Consider the following 24895-nt stretch of genomic DNA (forward strand, 5'->3'; position numbering starts at 1 on the left):
GGCCACTTTGGACTAATAGGGAACCCCCAAGTCAGCCAGAGTTACATAGGGAGACCTTGCTGAAGAAAAAATAAAATAGTTTTTGTACTGTGCAGGTCCTGGGGACCATCTCAGGTCATGAGGGTTGTCAGCAGCTGCCTTTATCCACTGACCCACCTTTCTCTCTCTCTCTCTCTTTCTTTCCTTCTTTAATTGTTTTCTGTGTATGGGTGTTTTGCCTCAATGTCTGTGCACCATGTGAATGCAGTATTCTTGTGGGCCAGAAGAGGGCACCAGATTCCCTGGAACTAGAGTTACCGACAGTTGTGAGACATTATGCGGGTGCTGGGGATGTAACCTGGGTCCTCTGGAAGAAACAGCCAGTGCTCTTAACTGCAGAGACATTGCTCCAGGCCCTGGACTTGTTTTAACCACCAAATGCCTCTCTTCAACATGACTGGATTGTCACTCTTTGAAAAACTAAAGAGAGAATACACAGGGGTCGCCATACCCCAACTGTACACTCTGTTCTCTTCCAGCCTGGGCAGGAAGTTGAACCAAAAGTAGCTTGGGAGGCAGGGTGTGATGGGTGCATGCTTCTAATCCCACTGCTCAGGAGGCAGAGGCAGGGGGATCTCTGAGTTCAAGGACAGCCAGGGCTACACAGAGAAACACTGTCTTGAAAAAACAAAATAAAGAAAGAAAAGCAAGCAAGCAAGCTGCCTTAATTTGTAAATGTAAGAATGATTGAACCTCGGAATGGGGCAGCTTGTTTGTGGGTGTAGGTGGTGTTTGCTTTGGCTAGAGAAACAGCGAAAGGAGCGGATTTAGGGGACAGCAGAGGGTTGGGAGATGCTGGGCCTGGGGTCACACAGTATCTTGAGTGTTGCTATTAGAAGCAGGGAGCATGGTGCCTGGGCTGAGCTAGGCTGGGCAGGGCAGCCTTGGCCAGGGACTGTCCTTTGAAACCTGGTGAGGCGCTAAGAAGCCATGAGAGGAACACTGGGATGGTGGGCCAGCTCCCCTGCAGGACTCCTGGTTTTGCAGGCTCTCTCTAGTGGTATTGTGAAAACCAGAACTGTCATCTGCCTACTTGTAATGTCCTGCATAGTTATGCCTCAGTGGAGGTCTGGGGTTGGGGCAGGATCTCTGACTAACATTGGGGTGGGACCTGAGACTGTGCCAGGTAGGGAGGAGTGGATGCCGCTGTTCAGCTACTCCTGAGCACACACCCAGAGAGCATGGCAGACTGGCAAGGCAGAACAACTGCTGGATACATTTTGACTCATGTCTGGTATGTCAGGGGAGCATTGAGATGCTTACACTGGCAAAGGGATGCCCAGAGATGGAAAGCTGGGCCCTCACAGGCTCTGGCCTCTATCGTGTAAAAGGTCTCTTTCCAGGCCCCTGACTTCTCAACAACCAGGTGACACTTCTGGGAGGTGCTTTGAAGGCTGGTTTGGGGGACCTCCAGCATTGAGGAAGAGCGGCTCTGGACAGTGGAGAGCCTGCCCACAATGGAGAGTTATGTACACAAGAAGATGAAGGCAGCATCTTCCCATAGCTCATAGAGCAGTCCCTGAGACCAAGGTCCCGCAGGACGGAAGGGTGTCCTGCTCTTCTTTGAGCGTCTGGCCCTTGACTCGAGAGGCAACCCATGCAGCAATCCTTACCTTCCTTTCACTACATCCTGCTTTGCTTCCTGGAAAATACTTCTCCACCTCCAGAAAAGGGTAGTGGTAACCCCAGGAGGACACTACTTCCCAGGGTCCTTCCAGGTTGTGCGTGTCTGAGACAACCCCACTCAATGCACAAGTTACAGCTGCCTTTATGGGACATTGTGTCTTAGCCCTGTTACCAGTCTACATGGCCACCAGTACACAAAGGCCTGAGGCAGGGGACTGGCTGGCCAGCAGGAACAGCTGCAGCGTCAGCTGGGAAGTGCTGTGCTCTGACACTCACTACTCAAGGGTATGGGGAGGGGTTCTGCCTGGGATCATCAGAACCACACATGCTCTGCACTTAAAATAGAAGCCAAGGCTGCCTTGCCAAGTGGGATGTGCTCTGTTTGGGGGCTTCCTTTTATGATTCCTCCTCCGGCCTGGTGGGGTGAGACACCTTTCTGTGGATTGCGAATTGCCTTCCACACAGGGAAGACATTATAGCTAGATATCCCAATAAAGTTGATTTTGTTCAGAACTGTAAGAAATGCATGTCTGACTGGGTATAGGAGTTCCTTATGAGTTTCCCTTTCAGCATGGTCTGGCTGCTTTAAGGAGAATAAATGGGGACGGGCATCACTGCTTTCACTGAGGTGGGGCTGGCGTGAGGCGTCATTGGAACCACAGTCATGCAGTCGGGAGCATCAGGCATTGCTTCAGTTTTCTCCACCTGCATTCTCGTGGGCAGAGGGAGAGCAGGATGGAAGCTACCCTGGCCTATCTGCCGCGGTGCCGCTGGGCCACCAGCAGCTCTGCTTGGCTGTAGCTGGTACTCAGCAAGCTGTGCCAATCAGAGTGTCAGCTGCTGACACTGGGGTTTGTTCTTTGCGGACTCTGTTTGCCGCATCTGAACTTAGCTTTTCCTGTTGTGGTTTAAGCATTTTTTCCCTTTGCTGCTCCGTCCCCGCCTGGATGGAAGCTGCTGGGTCACTCCCCTGGAGGCCTCATGCAGCAGCAAGCCCAGGCCAGGCCATCTGTCCGTTAGGCTGCACATTTCACCTTTGCACTCTGGCGTCCAGCTGCTTGTGTGCAGTTGTTGCCTCCATCCCAGGAGCTCTGCTTGAGAAGTGCGGTCATTGTTCTCAAAATCCTCAGCCCTGAGCACAGCCAGCTCTGCCTGCCCACTCTGAGCGTGAGGGTCTTGGCTCCGTGGACATCATTACAGCGAGTGGGACGCCCTCATACTCACGCTTATCCACCACATCCAGGATCTGCTCATGTGGAGGTTAGGGGGAGGCAGCTGGGCACTGGGGCCTCCCTGGAGGGAAGCTTAGACATTTGCTGTGAAGCCCTTACAGATCCCACTCTGTGGCTGTAACAGCTGGGGCAGGACGTGCAGTGGGGTGTGGGGCCTAGCTGAGCCCTGACGGATTGTGGGGTCTCTCTGGCTCAGCCTCAGACAGGTGCAGGGGAAATCGTGGTCCTGCATTTTTTCCCTGGTGGCCCTGGAGTAGTGTGAGTCTTTTACTACCCAGTGGTTCACCCCACCCATCTACTTACCCCTCCTCCTATGTCCAAGCAGGAGCAGATCTGGGTCTTAACAATGCCCATCCTAAGTATCTTTCTGCTGCGGGATCAGGAAGAAATCCAAGACAGTCTCACGGTCCAGCACCAACATTCCCCCTATTTTCAGGGGATGCCTGGAGTGTGTGCACCTTCTGTTGCCTTTGGATCCACTTCCATACCCCACACCCATGGGCAGGGCAGCATTGCAGTGCCTTACCTCTGTTGACCCCTGACCCCTAGCAAACAACTGGAAGACACACACCTGGCCCTTCTTTGCTCCTAGCTTCTCAACCACCTACTGGTAATGTCGAGGCTCACCTGGTACCACAGGCACCTCCACTTTGTCCTCCACAGTGTCTTGTATCCAGCAGGTGTTGGTCTGTCTTACCAGGGGTACTGCCCTGGTATTGGAGGTATTCCTATATGGCCCCACATTGGAAGCTACAGTGTGGAACTGCTCTGTGGTCAACTGAGAGGGCCGGTCAGGCCCTGGGGAAACTGTCATTATGAACCGTTCTGCCTCGACTGGTGCCAGCCAATTGTGGAGGCGTTGTTAAAGCAGCCTGGGACACACCTGGGACATAGCTTTGGGTGACTCCTTAGAGAGCTGAGTATCTGAGTTATTCAGACCCTTTGATAAGACAGGAGCCTGAGAACAGCCGTTTACGGGTTTGAAAGAACGGTTTGGTTTGCTCAGCTTCAGAGGTTCCAGCCCTTGGCAGCTGAGAGGACAATTTAGAGCACAGATGTCTGCCTCATGACGGATGGACGGAGGGGAAGAAAGAGCACACCTGTGCTGCAGGCTCTCTCCTTTTCCTCCCTGTTCCACCTGCTTCCTGCTGCATATGGTACCGGCCTCTCACACTCTGTGTGTGTGTCTTTCTGCCCTAACACCCTCACAGCAAACCTAGAGGTACACTAGTCTCTTAGGGACTTTTCCACAGTCAGTAGGGAGATGTTGGAGAGTAGTTGCTACAATGTTGAAGGCACAGGAAACAGTATCCATCTCACTCACACAGTGTGTCCCATGCAGCATCCACCCCCCCACTCACACAGTGTGTCCCATGCAGTGTCCATCTCACTCACACACACACAGTGTGTCCCATGCAGTATCCACCTCACCCATGCACAGGGTGCTCCATTCTTTTTGATTGTTTTTGAGACAGGCTGTTACATAGTATGGTCTGTCCTGGAACTGAATATATTGGAGCTTGGCCTTGAACTCCTGGCCCTAGGTACTGGGATTACAGATGTGTGCTACCACACATGGCTTGTATTCCCATTATTATCTATCCTTTACCCCCAGTCCTGTAAACCGCTGTGGGAGGGACAGGAGGAAAAAGGTGCTGGCACTTAGGTCTAGATGTTCCCAGGATGGTGGCTCCCAAACTCTCACCTTCCTGGTTGGAGACATCGCTTGTGCTGAAGATTTTAGTGTAGCTGCTACAAGATGGTTGCTCAGGCCAGAGGCCTGCTGTGTGAGGCCCAGCAGACCTTGTAGGAGGGCTAATGAGGCGGCCCCATTGCCTGTCCAGCAGCTTAGATCCTTGTACCAGATGAACATTTCAGACACTTGCACTCGCAGCATTCGTCCATGAAGAGCGTGGAGGTTGTGGGTGACTTTGAGGTGAATGTGGCTTTGGGCCTGGCCCACACAGAGCCTGGCCTGTCTTCTGGTATGACAGTTGCAGGGCAGGGCTCCCTGCATAGTGTGCTGTAGCAGGACTCTGTGTATCTTCTTCCTTCCCGGGGCTTGTCTTCTATCCCTCTGTAGTGCCTCCTGAAAGCTGGGCCCCAGACCACAGATCAGCTGAGTGCGAGACTCCTGCAGCCTGCCTCCTCACGAAACCCCAGGAAGCCTGGTCAGGCAGACTAGAAGGAAGACAGCTGTCCTCACCACAAGGCCAACTGCAGGTTCGGCCGGCCTCTGTGCTGTAAGACCCCCAGTCTCCATGTTAACTGTCACTGACAGACACTTGAAGAAACATTTCTAAGGAGGAAACTTGTTTTCAGGTTTCAGACGTTTCAGTTCCTAGTCGCTGGCTTTTACAGCTGTGGGGAAGCAGAGCCTAAGGGCAGAGGGTGAGGTAGAAGAAGACCTACTCACCTCATGGAAGACAGGAAGGGCGCAGTCAAGACGGACTCTCCAGGGCCACCTCTTTCCTCCCACCATGCCCCCTCCTGTTAGAGTTCCATAGTCTTCCAACTTTGAATCTATCATTGGTTCATTGATTAGATCAGCACTCTCATGATCAGCAGTCACTGGAAATACCTCACGGGCACTCCAGAGCTGTGCTGTAATAGTCTTTCAGGCATCTCAGTCCAGTCAGGCTAACCGTTAGGTCAGGACAGTCAACCTCACAATGGCATGCATGTGTGTGACACAGGAGATAGGAGTAGAGGGAGAGACACCCCCCTTCTGTCAGCCGTCATGTGCACAGCACGTCTGCACACCTGGGGCGTCTGGGTTGTGATAGAAGAACGGGAAGGTCCCCGAGCTGAGGATCCAGGCCCTGTTGATCTGAGGGCGCAGCCTCCTTATGTGATGCTGGTGGCTCCGGTGGGATGGTAGAGCACATGGCCAGGGTAGTCCCACTTTGAGTTCTGTGTGTATTTCCGGCCTCATCCACAGAGCCCCTTTGGAGCTTGCTGCATTCCCAGCAGATGTTACACAAATGGCCCCTCCTTGTTGACTGTGCTGTCTTCTCTCACCTGCTGTCTTCTGCGCCCTGGTCCCAGGACTGAGTGGCACTATCCATCCCCCTCTCTCTACTACTTGCCTTGATGGGGCTGGCCTCTGATGGAGTGAGGTGGGAATGTATCGCCTTCTGCAGAAGCTGCCCTCCCTGAGTGCTGGCCAGTGGGGGATATTGAGAAGGCAGCCCTGAACTTCTTTTCTCATTAACCAGGGGCACCCATGTCCAGTTAAGGTCCAGGCACTGTGGAGAAAACTGAGCTGAGCCGGCGAGGCTGGCAGCTGCCCCAGGCCACACAGGTACATTTCTGGCTCCAGGAGGTTAGCAGGTGCCCAGGGTTCAGTGAGTGAGCCCGTAGCCTCTCGTAGAACCTACTCCCCTAGGACTGTCACACTGTGCCTCCCCTAGGACCGTCTCACTGTGCCTTTTAACAGGAAACCTCTCCTGAGATGCTCACTGCAGTGAGAAGTGGCAGAGCTGCATATACGGTCTTGACATGCGGACCCACACAGGGGTAGGCACCACCCTGCCTAGCCTCCAGGGTGCTGGCATGTGGCATTTCTCTGCCTGCAGGGCATGAGAACAAACAGCCAGCTGCCACCACAGGCCCAGCTCCCACGTGGCCAGGCATGCACGAGGGGGCTGTGCCTGGAACAAAAGGTCCTTCAGTTTTTCCTCCAACAAACACAGGGTCAGCAGGTTTGGGGCCCCCAGACTTCGTCCTTTGTGAGACAGAGCTCATAGCCTCTTGTGTGCCATCACATGCCTGCAGGAAAAGGGTGGGAGTCACAGTTCCTAGAGGGCTGCCAAGGTGCTCTCCACGGCCGGCGCCATCGGGGCCGTGCAAAGTGGCCGGCCATCCATCACCTGCTCTGGGCCAGGCTACTCTGCACACTTTGATGGAGGGGATCCTGGTCATGGCTGTGTGGAGAATGCTTCTGTAAAGTATCCCCTGGTGAGAGTTTAGGCAGTAGGGAATGAGAGCTAAGAGAGACTGGCCAGTCTCAGGACACCGTGGAGAGAGGCAGCGAGGCTGCTGAGGATTTCTCTGTCGCCGGCTGTCCTGTGAGAATCCGCAGTAATGCCCAGGGTGTGGCAGTACCCTTTGCATGGTGCCTTCTAGAAGCGCTGCCTGTGGTCTTTGTCCTGGGGACTGGATATGCGTGTGCTTTGGATCACAAACCCGAGCTGCTTGCTTGTCTCAGGAGCTCTCTGGGGCATCACAGCGGCAGGTGTGGCATCTACGTGCCACTTGAGCTGACCAGCCCCTGAGGTGATGGCCCTGCCTGCTTTGTCCCTCATTTTTCTACTTGGTTTGTTCTTCTTTCTTTCCCACACAGGCCTTTCAACTGAGTGTCGCCTGAGGCAGCATTTCCTTGCGTAGCCTGGGATGACGCCATGTTGCAGGGACTTGGTACTTCACCACTAGGAGCCTGTTGCATGAGGATCAGCCCAGGGGTTTGCTCCCTGCGCCTTGTAGACCGAGAGTAGCTCAGGAGCCTTCCCGGGCCATTCTGCCCACTGCTTGCCTCGTTTTCAAGGGTCATTGGCCAGGCCTTTGCTTGCTCTATATTTAGCCCTTACAGAGGACTGAGCAATGAAGTTCTGGTCACCAAGTTTCCTATCCTCTGATACTGGGTTCTCAACACCCCTGTGTGTGAACCTCCCATACCTGCTTGCCCTTTCCAGCACATTCCTGAGCATGTCTCCCCTCAGGGCCTTTGTCCATTGATTCCGTCGCTAGACAGTAGAGCCCCAGGGAGAACTGGTGATCTGACTGCAGTGATTTGGAGCTGCAGGTTAGAGCACCCTCTGGGCAGACAGGATGGGGGAGGGAGGTCCAGGGATCATCCAGAGGGTGGAGAGGTAAGGGCAGTAGGAACCTGGGGTGGACCTTGGTGGTCAGGACGCTGTTCTTCAGGCCTGTGGAACATAGTTTTAGCAACTTTGAGATGAGGGCCTACAGGGCCAGGATGGATTTTCTGGTTGGTTTTCCTTGGTCAACAGCCAAGGAGACCCCAGCTTTAAGATTCCTAGAGGAGCCAAGCCAGGTGCCTGGGTGCAGAGACGGCGGGGTTAGTTTCTTGGTCCCCATGTGAGTGCAAACAGACCCTGAGCCCTCATCCATTGATAGGGGATAGATGAGAAAGGATAGGTGGTTCCGGGACAGGTACACTCCAGGAACTCTGCAGTGAGCCTGTGCTGGCCATTGTCACTGCTCTGCCTGGGTACATGCCAGCTCCAAGGCCCAGGACTGCTGAGGTCTGCCTTGGCCTTTGCTGCAGCCCTACACCCTCCATCCCAGATGGGCTCACCTTACTGGGTAGACAGCTCGCTGAGAAGTCTTGCCCTGGTGATGGGTTTGTCTTCTCTCAACAAATTATGTGTCCCAAGTTTGCCAGTGGGGTGTGTGTGTGTGTGTATGTGTGTGTGTGTCCGTCCATCCTATACTCTCTTTCTGACCAGAGTCACCTCATGAATGAGTATGGTGAGTGGGAACCATGTGTGCCTGCACTCTAGGTGAATGAGAATGCGCTGTGAGGTAAGAGCCCTGTTTCTTGTGTGGCTGTAGTGCCCTGTAAATGGAAGGTGAAAACTATAGGCTAACTGTATTCACTAGAGGGTCTTTGTGTGTGTGTGTGTGTGTGTGTGTGTGTGTGTGTGTGTGTGTGTGTATTTTGCAGATTTTCATTTGTATGCACTTGTGTACATCTGTGTGCCATATGCACATGCAGGTGCCCATGGAGGCCAGAAGAGGGCATCAGATCCCCTGGAGCTGCAGTTCCAGGCAGCTGTGAGCATCTTGAAGTGGTAAATCAGGTGCCCTAGAAGAGCAGGTCATGTTGTTAACCATTGAGCTCTCTCTCCAGCTGCACCGAAGATACTCATTGGTGTACAGCCAAGCCCCTTTGCACTGTTGGTGGGACTGTAAACTAGCAGGGTGGTTCTTTGGAAGATAGTATGCAGATGCCTCAGAATTAAGCTTAGAATTACCCTTTGACCTAGTAATTCCTTTCAAATAAATAAATAGATAAATAAATAAATAAATAAATAAATAACAAACAAACAAACAGGCTGGGAGATAGCTGTGCATGTGTGGTCATTAGCCAAGACATTCACAGCAGCCAAGAGGCAGAATGGCTCACATGCCAGACAGATGACAGATAGACAAATGTGGCCCAGCTACACCATACATAGAACATTCTGTCACATACTATAACTTGGCTGAGCCTGAGGACAGTCTAACCAGTTGGTGAGCTTCAGATGCAGTGAGAAACCCTGTCTCAAAATAAAAGGTGGAGGGGTTGGGGATTTAGCTCAGTGGTAGAGCGCTTGCCTAGCAAGCGCAAGGCCCTGGGTTCGGTCCCCAGCTCCGAAAAAAAAAGAAAAAAGAAAAAAAAAAAGGTGGAAATAATAAAAAATAGCTGATGTTGACCTGTGGCCTCCCTATACCTGTCTGCACACACATGGACATGTGTACGCATACACCACACACAATAAACAAAGACACCTTTAATCCCAATACTCGGGAGACAGAAGCAGGCTGATCTCCATGTGTTCAAGGCTGGTGTAGTCTACAAAGAGAATTTAGGCCAGCCAGTATATCAAAATGAGACCGTGTCTAAAAACAAAATCCAAAATACCAATATAACATTGCCAATACATATGAGAACTTTGATGATTTTTCAGGAAAAGCGTGAATTGCCAGTTCAGTATCCACAGCCCCAAGTCCAAATGTTCAAGTTCAAAACACTTTGAGCATCCTGATGCGCCGGGTGGGATAGACCAACTAAAACTGTGAGCGCACCTTACCTTCCAAGTCCCATCCCCAAGACACCGTCTGTGAGCATTTGGGGGCGGGGGCTGCGTGTGCACATATGTGTGGGCATGCGTGTGTGAATATTCCAGAACGCTTGGCTACAGGCATTTCAGACAAAGGAAACTTGAGCTCTTCTCAGTTATGGATCCCTAAAGTGGAAGCCTGAAGAAGTCAAGCTGAAGATAGAGAAGGTGTTGAGGCCGTTTCCTGAGCTGTGATGTCAGGAAGGGCACAGACTCAAGTGGAAGGGCACAGGCTCAAATGGAAATGTACAGCCTCAAGTGGAAGGGCACAGCCTCAAACGGAAATGCACAGGCTCAAAGGGAAATGCACAGGCTCAGACGGAAATGCACAGGCTCAAACGGAAATGCACAGGCTCAAAGGGAAATGCACAGGCTCAAACGGAAATGCACAGCCTCAAAGGGAAATGCACAGGCTCAAATGGAAATGCACAGGCTCAGACGGAAATGCACAGGCTCAGACGGAAATGCACAGGCTCAAACGGAAATGCACAGCCTCAAGTGGAAGGGCACAGCCTCAAATGGAAATGCACAGCCTCAAACGGAAATGCACAGGCTCAAACGGAAATGCACAGGCTCAAGTGGAAGGGCATAGCCTCAAACGGAAATGCACAGCCTCAAAGGGAAATGCACAGCCTCAAAGGGAAATGCACAGGCTCAAACGGAAATGCACAGGCTCAGACGGAAGGGCAGGCACATGTATGTCACCCATCACGTGGTGGGTTCCCAGTGCTGAAGCTTGTAAGGCTCAGCATGGTCCAGATGGCACGAGGGGAAGCCGGGTTAACTACATACGTGTACACGTGGATGGCAGTACATCAGCATGTCTCTTTTTTTTTTTTTTTTTTTTTTGTTCTTTTTTTCGGAGCTGGGGACCGAACCCAGGGCCTTGCGCTTCCTAGGCAAGCACTCTACCACTGAGCTAAATCCCCAACCCCAGCATGTCTCTTAATGTACAGTATTCATGGGAAGAGAAACTGTTGATTGGGAAAAAAAAAATTGGTGATGGTGCCTTTAAGACCATAGAACTGGGGCCAGCGAGAAGGCTGCAGGGTACAGTGGCGAGCGACCACACCTGCTGACCTGAGTTCAGTCCCTGTGACCTGAGCTGGAAGCTTCCCTCTGACCCATTAACATGTGACTGTGGCATATGGATGTCCCCCATACATAAATAAAACTGCAATTTTATTTTAAATTATGTGTATTTGTCTTACTCTGTGTGGGTATGTGCATGTGAGCACAAGTTCCTGCAGAGGCCAGCAGTTGTCGGGTCTCCTGGAGCTCCAGTTACAGATGCTTGTGACCACCCTGGTAGGTGCTAGGAACCAAATTCAGGTCTTCTGCAAGACAGCGTGTGCTCTTAAACCGGAACCACCTCCTGTTTGTTTGTTTGTTTGTTTGTTTGTTTTAAAAGAACAGAAATAAATATAGTTTGTTATCCGATTCCTACCAGAGTTTGGAGGCCCCACCATCCAGTATGGCAATGCACATCTAATTGTGAGTTGAAATCTGTAACTCAGCTTTGTGAATGTGGAGATGGAAGATTTCTGTCTCTGCAGAAAGTTCCAGAAGATAGTGTTGCATCAGCACATAGTTCTCACTGCACACATCAGATGTAGTATGCTTGAAGCCAGAAGAGGGAGAGCCATTAAACCATTCTCTTGATTGATTGATTGATTGATTGATTGATTGATTGATTGATGTGTATATGTGCATCAGTGTGTGGGTTCTCTTGCCTGTGCACTGGGGAAGCCCAGAAGAGGGCGTCAGCTTGCGTGAAGCTGGAGTTACAGGCGTGTTTACACACATGCTGCTTATACACATGTGCACACTCATTGTTTATACACGTGCTGGGATCTGAACTCTGGTCCTTGTGATTATGCAGCACATGCCCTTAACCACCAAGCTATCTCTCCAGTTCTTATCAAAACAGCTCTGGAAGTACGGGACAGTGCGGTGAGACTCTGAATCAGATGGCTGCCTTCTAACTCCGCTCCACCTGCAGACAGCCAAGCAGGATGACGCATGCCTGGAAACCTAGGTACTCAGGAGGCTGAGGCAGGAGGATTGAAAGTTCAAGGTCTGCCCAGGAAGCTTAGTGAGCTTCCAGGGGTTACTTCCTGATATACTTTACCTTGATATAAAGTAAAAAAAGGATGAGGGCATAGTTCAGGGGTGGACCAGTTGTCTAGCATGCTCCGGGTAGGAGGGCACATAGAAGAAAAAGGCTTGTGGGGGGAATCTCAGGTGTGAAACAGGGAAACAGACTCAGGGTCATTAAGTGTCACTTGTCCCTAAATACAGTTTGATCTCATAAGATTCCACACACTTTTTAACCGTAGCAAGCTTGTTTTAGGATGTATATGAAATAGACATACGGGGGCTGGAGAGATGGCTCAGTGGTTAAGAGCACTGACTGCTCTTCCAGAGGTCCTGAGTTCAAATCCCAGCAAGCACATGGTGACTCACAACCATCTGTAATGGGATCTGATGCCCTCTTCTGGTGTGTCTGAAGAGAGTTACAGTGTACTTATATATAATAAATGAATCTAAAAAAAGAAAAAGAAATAGACATATGGCTTTGAAGACAGGGTGGTGTGTGTGAGTTAAGGGAGTTTCAGTGTTTTTAATGTGATGGATGACTAGGTGGAAGCCTAAAGCCAGTCCTCACCCTCATGAGCAATACACCCAGGATCGGGGTGCCATATCCACTGTCTGCTGGGGTTACTTCCTGAGTCACTAGTCAGCTTTTTGTGTCCTCTCCTGGCAGAAAGAGCAGTGGCTGTAGGCTCCTTATAGTCTCTAAAGAGACTCCTTCTTGACCTCGTAGGTCTGTCACCTTGGGAGTTAGGATTTCAACCTGGATTTGGGGAGAAAGCCAACATTTCTCTACTTAACTGGTATTCCCATGGCCTCCTAGCAGTCAGATGCCTTCCTGTGAGTGGTCAGGTCCAATCTAGGTCCAGCTCAACCTACAGGTAGCGTGCCTGCCCAGGCCATCCCTGGTCATCTAGGGTCCACAGTGTTTCTGTAACTGGAAGCCAAAGCGAAGCTTTGAGTTAGGCTGCTCTTCCTTCTTCGATATGTACTGTGGTAGGTGGACGGCCGGGTATGTGGTTCTTCATTTTCGGTGCTGGCTTCTACTTCTGGGTTCAAGTTGGTTGCCTGGGTTCTGTCCTTGCAGACAGAAGGAAGGGAGTGAACAAGGGCCCTGCCACCAAAAAGCGACATGGCTTACCTCTGCTTGGGTCTTCCCCAAAGCTGACCTGTTGTTAACCAGCTTTCCACAGAGGGGACACCGTCATCCAGCCGGCATGGGAGGCAGCCCACAGTTAGGGAAGTGCAGAGTTTGAGTACAAGCACAACCTCCTCAGGGCAGTGTGACGGGGGCTGGGGTGAGCTTTGTTTCTAAGCAAACCCTCCATCCTCCATGCAAAGAACATGTGCTGACTCATACATGAGCAGGCTGCTGGACCTCTGCCACCTCACACTATTCCCGAAACCAAAGAAGGCTCTAGGATTGGGCACCAAGCCCATCGGTTTTTTTTGAGACAGGAGATAGGGTCTCACACTGGCCCAGTCTGACCTTGAACTCTATTCTGAACTGATCCTTTTTTTCCCCTCCCTCCCTCCCTCCCTCCCTCCCTCCCTCCTTCCTTCCCTCTCTCCCTCCTTTTTTACATATTTTACAGAACACAGGGTTTTTTGCATCCATGTTTGTGCAAGTGCATGTAGAGGTCAGAGGTTGTGCTGGGTGCCTTCCGTCATAACTCATCATCTTACAGATCAGGCAGAGTGTCTCGTTTGAACCCAGAGCTCACCAATTTGCCTACTCTAGCTAGCTCCTTCCCTCCAGGGATCCCCTCCCCCTCCCATGGGCATCGAGTAGACTCTGGGGATCCAAGTGACAGCCTCCCCCTCTTGAGCTGGTTCTTTAGTCACGGGTGGGGTGTCGAGCAGATGCAGTGAAAGAGGAGGTGTGTAACACTTGGCACTTGGCAGATCCCCTGTGGATGTGGACATGTCCCACCTGCCAGTGAAATTGCATCTTACGATGATGTTGCCTTTAAAGTGCACAGCTCCTCACTGATGCTTCGGGAATGTCCTTACTCCTAAGTGCCATGCGACAGCAACTGGTTCCCTGACTGGTTGAATCCTGATGCCTTTTTAGAACATACCATAGGCCCACCTGTGCCTCTAGTCTCTGTCTTTTCAGACCTGTATTTTTCAGAGCTAATGGGCACAGTGCTGTCCTCCTGATGGTGGGCTCCGTTGTCCAGGACTACAGAAGTGCCTTACCCCTATAGTCAACCATAACCAACTTGCAAGTCCTTCTTAAACACATATTTAAAATTATTGTTATTTTCATTTTATCTGTGTGGTGTTTAGCTCTCATGTATGCCTGTTCACCAACTACATGCATAACTGGTGCCTACATACCAGAAGAGGGTGTCAGATCCCTTGGACCTGGAGTTACAGATAGTCATAGGCCACCTTGTAGGTGTTGGGAATTGAATTTGGGTCCTCTGGAAGAGCAACAGGCACCCTTAACTGCTGTCCCATCTCTTGAGCCCCCTAGACTGTGGTTTATTAGTGTTTATGGAAAGGACATCCGTGTTGTTGAACAGAGCTCATGTTGTGAGTGTGCGTGTGTGCGTCTTTTTGCAAACTCAGATGCATTTTCCCTGGGGTTGCAGTGCTGTGCTGAGAGCTGTGTGTGGCCTCATGGAAACTGACAAACTGACAAACTGACAAACCGACCTCTGCCTCCTGCCCCATGCTGGGTGTTGGTGCTTTTTGCTCTTTCTGAGTAGCTCTGGGGTAGTTTCTGCGTATGACTGTGACTTGTACTTAACGTCACTCGTCACTCGGGACTAATGATGTCGGTTACCTTCCTGTGCCGAGTCTCCTGTCTTTCCAGGCGAAGGAGCTGTTCAAAGACTTCACTCCTCTATTTTTTTTTTGTTTGTTTTTAATTTGTATTTTATGTGTTGCAGGTCTTTTGCCTGTATGTATTTCTGTGCCCCACATGTGTGCCTTGTGCCCAAGGATGCCCAGAGAGGGCATCCGAGCCCCTGGAGTGAAAAACGTCTTTTAGACCAGTTTCTCCCTGATCTGGAGTGTGCCGGTTGTTCTGGACTGCAGAGCCTGAGCTCCTCCTCTGCCTGCACAGTGCTGAGATTACAGGCGTGTGGCGTTTTTCATGGAGTCTGAGGATGGAACTCTGGTGCATGGCAAGCACTTTGCCAACTGATCCGGCTCTCTGTCCATAAGGCCTGTCGTAATAACAGTTTTGCAGAGGAAAGTTATTTTCATTTTGTTTTGTTTTGTTTTTGTGGTCTCAGACAGCTTCTCACTATGTAGCCCTGGCTGGCCTGAAACTCACTGTGTAGACCAGGCTGGGCTCAGAGTCACAGAGATCTGCTCACCTTTGCCTCCAAGGGCTGGGGTCATAGGTATGAGCCACCATTCCAGCCAGAGCCTTCCATTTTGGTGGAGTCCGATTTTACTTTCTCTGGTCATTCATCCCTGCTTCCCTTGCTATGGGCCGCACATGAGCAGCTCTTGGGGTCAGGGTGAGGAAGCCTGTTTTCCTGTAGGCTCTGTTTTCCTTTCTTCTCGTGGGAGGGGTAAAGTCAGCACGTTGACAGAGCCACACACCGTTCTTGTGATTCTACTGGGGTAGTACTAAACTGATAGGCTAGTTTGGGGAGAATTGGCACGCAGTCCGCAGCCTGGCTCTCCGCTTCCTTCTGTTGTGAGCTCCTCCATCAGCATTAGAGCTCCCTTTAAACTCACGTGCTTATTGTTGTGTGTGTTTGCATAGGTGATGGGGGCAGATGCGTGAGTGGGGGTCAGAGGACAGTTTCATGAAGCCGGTTCCTCCTGCCTCTTTTGTGTGTGTCCCAGGTCAAACGCAGGGTGCTGGGCTTGTGCAGTGAGCACTTTCCTGGCCAGCTGAGCACTGGAGTTCTAGCCTGCATTTACTTTAGATACAGTTTCTCTGTTTGGAGGTCATTTGAGCGGATGTGGTTCACAGTTGCTCTTTATAGGCAACCTGGTCTGTGGGAGCTTGTCTTGACTCTTCTGCATTCCTCAGATTTCTCTATGCACAATCCTGGTATCTGTAGACAATGTTGGTTTGCTTCTCCCTTCCCTGACCCCATGTCTTTGGTTACCTTGCTTTGCCTGTCCACCTGGGCAAGGCAGGGCCACGTGAGGCACAGGGGTGAGAGCAGTCAAGCCAGCCCCCATCCTGTCTTTAGGGAAACAAGTCTCCACGAGTTTCCGCTACTCCCATGACAGGTGCAGACCGAGGGATTCCTTCTCTTCCTGTCTTGCTGAGAGGTCTAGCATGAATGTCAGAACTGCCTGGTGAGCTCCTGCAGACTACCACCTTCCTCCTGCGCAGTCCAAGAGGCTGCACACATGCTCAGTTGTCGCCATAGCAACCGCACTTGCTGCCAGCTTCCTGTGTCAGTTGTAGGCTAGCTAACAGTCAAAGAATCAGCCCGAGGGCTCAGCGTTACAGGGATTGCTTTCAGTCTGTGGCGCAGTGCGACATCATGATGGCAACATGGGTGTAATGACAGCCGCACACCTGACAGTCGGCAGCACAACCAAAACAAACCTAGGGAGGGTCTGCGGGCCACAGTCCTCCACTGGGGCCTCCTCCTAAAGCCTCTACTACTCAATAGGCACTAAGCCTGAAATACATGGTCCCCTGAGGAAACGGAACCAAATTGAGGGTACAAATGTTCTTTTCTCATTTAGCTTATTGATATGGTAAATTAAATGATTTCCAGATGCTGAACCAGCATTTCATTCCTGAGCATCCCCACTGGCTGTGTGTATTAATGAGTGTCTTTGTGTCTTGCTAGATTTAGCTTGCAAAACCAGTGGGAGAGCTTTGCCTCTGTGCTCATGACAGACCCTGGTCTCTAGTGTGCGTCCCCTTCTCTTCTCACCTCTGTCCTGCACCTCATCTTCTATCTTCTTTTAACAAGGTCTGGCTGAATAGCCCAGGCTGGCCCAGGTCATCTTATCTCGGCCCCCTGAGTGCTGGTACTGTGGGCGAATGCCAGTCACCACACCCAGTTTTTGTGGATTTCTTTTTGGTGCTGTTTCTGTCAGTGTTGATAGAAAGAGGCGATGCTAATCCCATGAGCTGAGGCAGCCCTTTCTCTTCTGCTTTCTGGAAGGTTATGTGGATGTGGGTTTTTCCCTCTGCCCTGAGCTGGGGATGGAGTCCTGGGTGTCAGGCGTGCGTGCTCAGCAAGCTGTACTCCATGCCTCTGAGTTTGCTGGATTTTCTTCTTCAGATCATTTGTGCCTCATTAACTTGACTTAATATACAGCCCTGCTCTGTTATCAGTTTCAGCTCGTTAGGCTTGGGAGGCTGAGGGCAGTAAGAGTTGTTACATTTTATCTGTTTGTGGGGCGGTATCCAAGGTCTTTAGTGCTCTTTTATTCTGATAAAGAGAATTTTCTCTCTCTCTTTTTTAATCTTTGTTTGGCTGGAGGTTTTATGAATTTTCTGTCTTTGCAAAAGAGTAACATCTGGTTTTTATTGTCTCTATTTCAAGTTATTTCTGAGTGGATCTCTGTTGTCTCCTGATGCTTTGTTGGCGTTCAGTTTACACTCTCCCTCTTCTGGTTTCTTATTGTTTTATGCAGCTTAGCCCGTTCAGTGGGAATCTTTCCACTGAAACACTAATGCCCACACCAATCCTGACATACTGTCTTTGTATTGTTCCATTCCTAAGGCTTTCGAGTTTCCTTTGAGAAAGTCTGTTTCCGTAGGTGCATTTGCCAGCTAACTGTGTTTTCTAGTCGTGGTGTCTCGGTAGCCGCACCTCAACTGTGGCTTCATTCCCGTACTTCTCCAAGTTTATTTATTTATTTACTTAATATTTATGTATTGTATCTGAGCACACTGTCACTGTCTTCCGACACACCAGAAGAGGGCATCAGATCCCATCACAGATGGTTGTGAGCCACCATGTGGTTGCTGGGAATTGAACTCAGGACCTCTGGAAGAGCAGTCAGTTCCCTTAACCGCTGAGCTGTCTCTCCAGCCCCCTTCTCCAAGTTTTGCTCTGGTATGAAAGTATTACATAAATAAATTCCAGAAAGAGACGCTTACGTTTTCGATGTGTACCAGCCGTCCCAGAGGGATGTTGTGACACACAGAGCTGTGCACAGAGCCCACTGGTGACCCTGGTGGCCCGTCAGGAGCTGCTTCTCAGTAGGCAGAATGTGTCTCCATTACCTCAAAGACCTTAGAGCAGAATGTTGAGGCGAAGCTGCCTGCTTCATGGAGGTGGCAGCATGGGATGGGGGCAGCCAGACCTGCTGGGAGGCCATCTTCCCATAGCTAAAAACTGCACTGCTGTGTTGGTGTCAGCGCCCTGGCCTTTGGGAGCCTCCTGCTCTTCAGTGTCACATGAGCAGCTTTCTTTTGTCTCTTCTCTGGTTGGTGCCTCTCATAGGGACACCCAGAGTGTCTGGTGTCTTTGCGGGTTTCTAGGTACCTGGGCAGTGGACCTGGGAAGTATGCTACAGTCTGAGCCCTGTGTCTTGCAGGTTGTGTAGCCTGACCCTGAAGAAGCTGGCAGTGCTCCGGGAACTGGAAAAGGAACTCTTGTCCGTGGTGATTGCTGTCAAGATGCAGGTAACTCTCACTGCACACACACAGGTGTGGCCAGCTCACTTCTCACTCGGTCCCTGAACCATTCTCGAAGACCCTCACCACTGAGCCACTACCCAGGGCCTTTTTCATGCCTCCCCCAGGGTAATAGGCTTGAGTAGGAACAAGAAGAGACAGGACATGGGGCTCTCTGGAGTAGAACCTGCTCCAGTGTTTTGCCCTGTTCTTTGGAGATCCTGTGATGGGATGAGCTTGGATCCCACCCTTCTTGGGCAGAGCATCCCTGGTCCTCCCTTTGGGCTGCCTCTGCTGTGTTGAGAACTGCCCGGTTACAGGTCAGCTCTCAGGACAGGATGTGGGTTTTGACTCCTGGCTGCTCAGATGCAGCTCGGGGCGCCCCTCTGTGGATGACCTTCACAGGTGGGGGGCATATGCAGGGCAGGTGGCAGGCAGCCTCATACAAGGCCTGTGTGTGCCTGGGTAAAGGGGACAAGTGTTTATTACTTACCCCTGACCCTGTGCCAGGAGTACCTGGGCCCTGCTGAGGTAACCCACATCCGACACTCCCCCCCCCCCATACTGCCTATGGTATTGGACACACCATTGACCTGTTGTAATTGTGTGCTAAGCCTTAGCACTGGGCAAGGCTTTCCTCTGCCATTCAGGGTCCCCTCTGTCACACAGAACCCTCCCATCCATGCTGGACCCTCCCATTTTGCCCTGAGATGTGTGGTTGGAGTTCAAGGAGGCCTGGCCTGTTTATGGTAAAGGTCTGGGAGACCACTCTTCCTTGATGTGCTGTGGATTCTTGGCATCTAAGCAGGCAGGCAAGTCTCCACCAGCTTGGCTCTGGGCCAGACTGTCCTGTATCACCTGCACAGTGACTCTGTCGTCAGCGTCTCCGCCTCTTCCTGTCCCTGTGGCAGTATCTTTTTTAAATGGCCTATCTTGTTGACCCCACATACCATACCTGTGCCCTGGCCTTCAGAAGCCGTCGGTGGGCTGTGCTGTGCTGTGCTGTGCTGTGCTTTGGTGGCTTCCTCTGGCAGGAGCTGTTCTTGGTCTTCCACTTCCGTTTCCTGGGCAGAACCTATTGGTGGAATCAGGTTTTAGTCCTTGTGCCTCCCCACCCAGTGAGGTCTTTGTCATGGCAGTTCAGAGTGCTGGCTGGTGTGAGGATGCTCTCTGCTAGTTCACTTCAGCATGCTCTAGATTAGAAGGCTGTCTCCTTCCAGGGTTCCAAACGTGTCCTGAGATCACATGAGATTGTGCTGCCTCCCAGTGGACAAGTGGAGACCGACCTGGCTCTGACCTTCTCTCTTCAGGTAAGTGGGACACCTGGGTAGTGCTGAGTCTCCAGTCAGTGCTTTGGACAGTGAACTCTCCTTCCCTTGGAGCCCTGGGACTATGGACACATTTCCTCTGAAATGCCCTGAGTGACAGGTGTGCCCTGGTTAATTCCTTGGGTGTGAGGGACACACTCCTCATCAGTCCCTGAGTCCCCTGGGTGCTGGTTAGCCTTGTCAGAGCTACCCGTGCTCTAACTTTAATCTTTTCTTGATCAAAGGTTATTCTTAAACAATTAGAGAATCTTATCTGATTTACTTCCTCCCCTCCTTCTCCTAATAAAACGGAATGATGCCATCTTTGTTAGTTGTCTCATTGCTGGGATAAAATACCTGGTAAGAGCTGAACTTATGGGTGGAGGGGCTTGTATGGGCTCACAGTTTAAGGTACAGTTCATCATGGTGGAAACGTGGAGGCTGCAGGAGGTAGGTCGCTGGTCACACTGCATCCGCGGTCAGGATACAGAGAGCAATGATTGCTAATGCTTAGCTAACTCCCTCCAGCCCCGGCCAGTGATTTCCCATTCAGGGTGGGTCTTTCCACCTCAGGTAACCCAGTCTGCATGACCCCTCACAGGTGTGTCCCAGGGATAACCTACTCTAGGCAGTCCTGACTGGAGCACCTCAGGGCCTGCCTCCTAGGTGATCCTAGATCCTTAAAGCTGACAATCAATGTCAAGCATCACATTGACGAATATATTATCAAGACAGGGTCGTCTTATTCTCTTGTTTAGCAAAGATTGGCAAGACTGTGGAAACAATGTATTAAGTTGAGAGTCCTTGTGGAGGAGGTAGCCTGTCAGCCCAGATCATCTGCTTCTGGGTCTGGTGTACCACTGTGGAGAATCCAGTTTATTGAAGTATAATTTACCCATTTACACACTACACACTTGTGTCAAGTACATGGTCCCAATGGCTTCTGAGAAGTGTGTGTGGATAAACAGCCTGCTTGCACACTAGAGTTTAACCTTGTTTCTAGAACTTATACCAGGCTCTGGTTGTTAGCTCTGAGGACCCCGTGGGAACTGTTTTCTCTGAGTGAAGCCCCTGTCACAAGTGCAGGTCTGAAGCATGTGCAACCTACAGCAGATGGGACAGTGTTGTCTGGTAGCCAAGGAGTACTCAGGGTCTTCCACAGAAGGCCCCCAGCTACTCCCACATATAGGAGACTATCAGAAATTCAGGGCCATGTTGTGTATTGAGAAGGTGCCAGGCCGTCTTCAGATGACCCTAAGCACGATAACTCATCCCTAATAGTTTGGCAGACATGTTCCTCTAGTGTGATCTAAAGAGAGGGTGGCCTCTCGGATGTTGCAGGTGGTGGATTGATGAAGGGCCCTGAGGACCAAGACCCTGGGAGGTCTCAGCGTGTTAGCAGGTGCTCCTCAGGGACCTTGCTGATTGTGTGGTCAGCATGCCATGCTGCACCAGGATCCGAGCAAACTTGCTTGTGTCCACAGTACCCCCACTTCCTGAAGAGAGAAGGCAACAAGCTACAGATCATGCTGCAGCGCAGAAAGCGGTACAAGAACAGGACAATCCTGGGCTATAAGACGCTGGCTGCAGGTTCTATCAACATGGCTGAGGTAGGTTTGTGGACAGGTGTCCAGGGCTCCAGAGCACTGTGAACAGATTTCTTTTATGCATCTGATAGACTGTTCTTCAAGTTATCAGAGGATCCACGAGTTTGGACTCTACTGTGGCATCACTCTGTGGATGCTTCCTGTGTCCCCAGTCCTGTGCTACATAGTGTGGCTGCTCTAGTACTGAAGCCAGCTGTACCCTACTTCCCAGAAGGGTGCCTCAAGCTGTCTGTCCTGGACTCCTTCCTTAGACAGGTTCTCCCCAATGTCCCCTTAGTCTCAGATGAGCACATGAGCTATGCTAATAGAAGTACCTCAGAAAGACAAAAGCCGGAAACTCCCATGTCTCCTGGAGGCCTGCTACTCCGCAGAGACTGAGGAGACAGGATGGTCTCCTAGGTAGATGAGCCCAACACTGGCCATTTTGTCCCTAAGCTAAAGGGCTTTCCTCTTTTGGAGTTCCATTCTGTGTCTGCCACAAGTGCAGCTGTGTTGGTGGCCGCCTGAGGCTGGACTGTTGACTGCAAGCCAGGCTGTGACATTGTCCTTAACCTGAGCTACTCAAGGCTTCTGGGCTACCCAGTGCTTGGTCAGTCACAGGGCGTTCAGGTCTCTCCATCCCAGCCTAAGCACCCAAGCCTGCTAGTCCTGTCTCTTGGAACCTCCACTGCCCTCCTGGCCTAAGGGGAAGTTTCCTCTGATTCCATAGGCGGTTGCTGGAGTGACCATCCCCAAAGTACACCTAAAGACTGCACACTTCTTGTGTCCTGTCACTCCTGAGGTTCCTTACTCAGTATCTGTAGTTCCCAAAGGCCACTGGTCACACTTCCTACCACCTTCCTCTACTCTGTGCCCCCCCAGCTACCTTAACTTTGAAAACGAGAGGAGCTGTGCGGAGTTGAGAGGAGGAGGTGCCGCAGAGTAACTTGGCTTTAGCCCTTCCTGTGCCAACTCAGTGTCACCAGCTCCTGCTGGGCCACAGGTTCCCGGGTGCTGAACTACAGAGCTATTGAAGCAGGAACTGCTACTGTCCAGGACCTGTCTAGCCAGCCAGTACCAATCTAAGATATTTCCAGAAGCCCAGCTGTATCCTGGGGAGCCAGGAGTTCTGGGCCAGGGAAGCCAAAGGGAATGTGAAGAAAAGGGCTGTCAGCAAAGCAGGGTTGAGAGAGGCACAAGCCCTGGCTAGGACCTTGTCTGTGTGTGTGTCTGTGCAAACTCTGTGCTCACATCCTAGTGCTCACTGCCTGGGACCCTACCTGGACCAAAAGGCCTTTTCAGGGGAAGCAGCTGGCACAGGAATGCTTCTGACTGTACAGGAGGGCCAGTCCCTGAGCTACCTGTGGCTCCTTGTCAGGAGGTTGCAGAGAGCAGGAGCCTGCTGAGGTCAGAGCAGGCACACAGGCCTGTCTTCAGCAGAAGTCCCTTTTGTTCCCTACCCTCCCAGTAGAGGAAGCCAGAGAATAGGTTTTCTAGCTAAGGAGACTCCACCTTATCTTGGCTCGCGTGTTTGTGTGTGTGTGTGTGTGTGTGTGTGTGTGTGTGTGTGTCTGTGTGTGTGTCTGTGTGTGTGTCTGTGTGTGTGTCTGTGTGTCTGTGTGTGTGTCTGTGTGTCTGTGTGTCTGTGTGGCTCGCGTGTTTGTGTGTGTGTGTGTGTGTGTGTGTCTGTGTGTGTGTCTGTGTGTGTGTCTGTGTGACCTACACTGCATTGCCCCATTTGACCCAAGCCTGGGTGTCCCTATGGTGGGCACACTGGTGCTGTGAGATCAGCTTCCTACGAGATACTCATTTTTGAGCTTCTGTTCTCACTTGAATCTGAGGTCACCTTAGGGAGGTGACAAGCACTTAGTGCCCCTGTAGAGCCAGGTGAGAGTGGTTTCTCTCCATGTATCTCCTGTGTGTGTTTTGTACATGAAGGCCTCAGTGTCTAGTATGGAGCGGCTAGCCTGCCTTCCCGACTCAGTTTCTGAAATGTTGGTTAAAAAAAAAAAGTGAGCATCCTTTAAATTTATTTTCTACCGACTAGAATTGTCATCCTAAATCAGTTCCCAGTTAAAAAAAATTACCTGTTTATTTATACATGTGTGCATGTGTGTGCTCATGTGTGTTGAGGTCAGAGGACAATTGTGGCGGTGGATTTCTTTCCCACCATGTGGCTTTTGAGATTGAAATGAGGTCGTTGTGTGGTAGCAGTGCCTTTACCTGATGAGACATCTCGTTGACTCAGGTACCAATCTATAAAATTCTAACATCTGAATCTGATCAAGAGGCCCCAAAGCAGCTGTTTGTGCTCTGTCAGGGACAGGCCTAGCATCTGTGCCTAGCTTTTGAGGCAGCGTCAGGGCCAGGACAAACACTAAGTCAGTACTGGTCCCTGCTGCCTTTGCTTGCTCAGTCCGATAGTCCCATGTTGGTAGCTGTTCTCCTTGACTTCTGTACTTATGAGTCTTTAGACATGTTTCTCCAAAGTTGTGGCCCCCACTGTCACACACTGTGGCTGCTACTGACAGGCTGACAGTAGACAGTGGTGAGTGGGGCTGGGAGTGATCTGAGTGATGTCCACGGGGCAGAACTGACGAGTCTACAGATACACTCCTGTCTGTAGTCAGAAATGCTGAACCCGGTGCTGACCTCCCTACTCAGCCAATCTGCCCTGCCCCTGGGCTTCCTCTGGTTTCCTGACCAGCCTTCTACTGGGTGTGCCCTGCTCCTGGATATTGGAGCTCTCTGGGGGTGGAAGCCCTCCTGATATCTGGAACCATGTTCCATAGGTGATGCAGCACCCCTCTGAGGGTGGCCAGGTTCTGAGCCTCTGCAGCAGCATCAAAGAGGCCTCTGTGAAGGTGGCCGAGATCTGGATCGTCTCCCTGTCCAGTCAGCCCATTGACCATGAGGACAGTGCGATGCAGGCTGGCCCCAAGGCCAAGTCCACAGGTGAGTGACTGCCCTCCTTCCTCCGCCCTGCTCTGCTCTGCCACTTCCTGCCACATGTGTGGGAGGCTGTCCTAGTGTGGTTGGAATAGGTACGGTCTTTTCGGTTTTCCTCTAGCTAGAAGCTTTTGGGGAGTCATGGGTTCTGTTGAAGTCCATTTGTAAGTTCTGTGAACCCTCACTATGTAGGTGCTGTGGGTCCATCCTGTAGTCTTTGACGCTATGAATACCGGGTTTCTGGTGTGGGAAGGTGCTTGGTCCCTGTCATCTGCTACTACTGTCACAGTCGGGTCGCTCTGTTTCCCCTGCCCTCTCCCTCCACCAGCATGTCAGCAGGCATGTACCATGAGGCACAGCTCTGCTGTCTCAAGTTCCCTTGGTGTATGTGGGTCTGTCTCCCGATAGCTTCCTCTGCTCCCACGGGACACCTGTGGTTCTGTTGCCAACTCATTGCCATGGCATCGGGTGGAATCTAAAGGCACTCTCCCTTCTGTGTGCTCATTCCACAGATAACTACTCTGAGGAGGAGTATGAGAGCTTCTCCTCTGAGCAGGAAGCCAGTGATGACGCCGTACAAGGGCAGGTAACAGAGGTCCCTGACACCTCCCTCAGAGCAGGGCACTGAAGGGGGCTGACCGGAGTT

At 51.3% G+C, this 24895-nt stretch overlaps 1 protein-coding gene and 1 long non-coding RNA gene across 11 annotated transcripts in view; one reads left to right on the forward strand and one right to left on the reverse strand.

Annotated features, from left to right (window-relative positions):
- Pacs2 (phosphofurin acidic cluster sorting protein 2) overlaps positions 1–24895 on the forward strand; it is a 59728-nt gene that overhangs the window by 12363 nt on the left and 22470 nt on the right. For 8 of the 10 annotated variants that reach the window (XR_005506363.2, XM_006240668.5, XM_063262529.1 and 5 more), the window contains exons 2-6: positions 18329–18416; positions 19628–19717; positions 21199–21324; positions 24093–24255; positions 24762–24835. Coding sequence is in view for 9 of the 10 variants with exons in the window: in XM_006240668.5 (XP_006240730.1) it covers positions 18329–18416; positions 19628–19717; positions 21199–21324; positions 24093–24255; positions 24762–24835 (541 nt within the window). In the remaining variant the exon portion in view is untranslated. Of the gene's footprint in view, positions 1–11745; positions 11784–16355; positions 16492–18328; positions 18417–19627; positions 19718–21198; positions 21325–24092; positions 24256–24761; positions 24836–24895 lie in introns of those variants that run through there. The other 2 variants (XM_017594526.2, XM_039113423.2) reach the window with 2 other exon arrangements.
- LOC134479482 (uncharacterized) lies at positions 15212–24793 on the reverse strand. The gene is made up of 2 exons (XR_010052865.1): positions 24597–24793; positions 15212–19482 (listed from the first exon to the last, which is right to left on the reverse strand). It is a non-coding gene; the product is annotated as an uncharacterized LOC134479482 (long non-coding RNA).

This window comes from Rattus norvegicus, chromosome 6, assembly GCF_036323735.1.
Source record: "Rattus norvegicus strain BN/NHsdMcwi chromosome 6, GRCr8, whole genome shotgun sequence".
Lineage (NCBI taxonomy): Eukaryota > Metazoa > Chordata > Mammalia > Rodentia > Muridae > Rattus > Rattus norvegicus.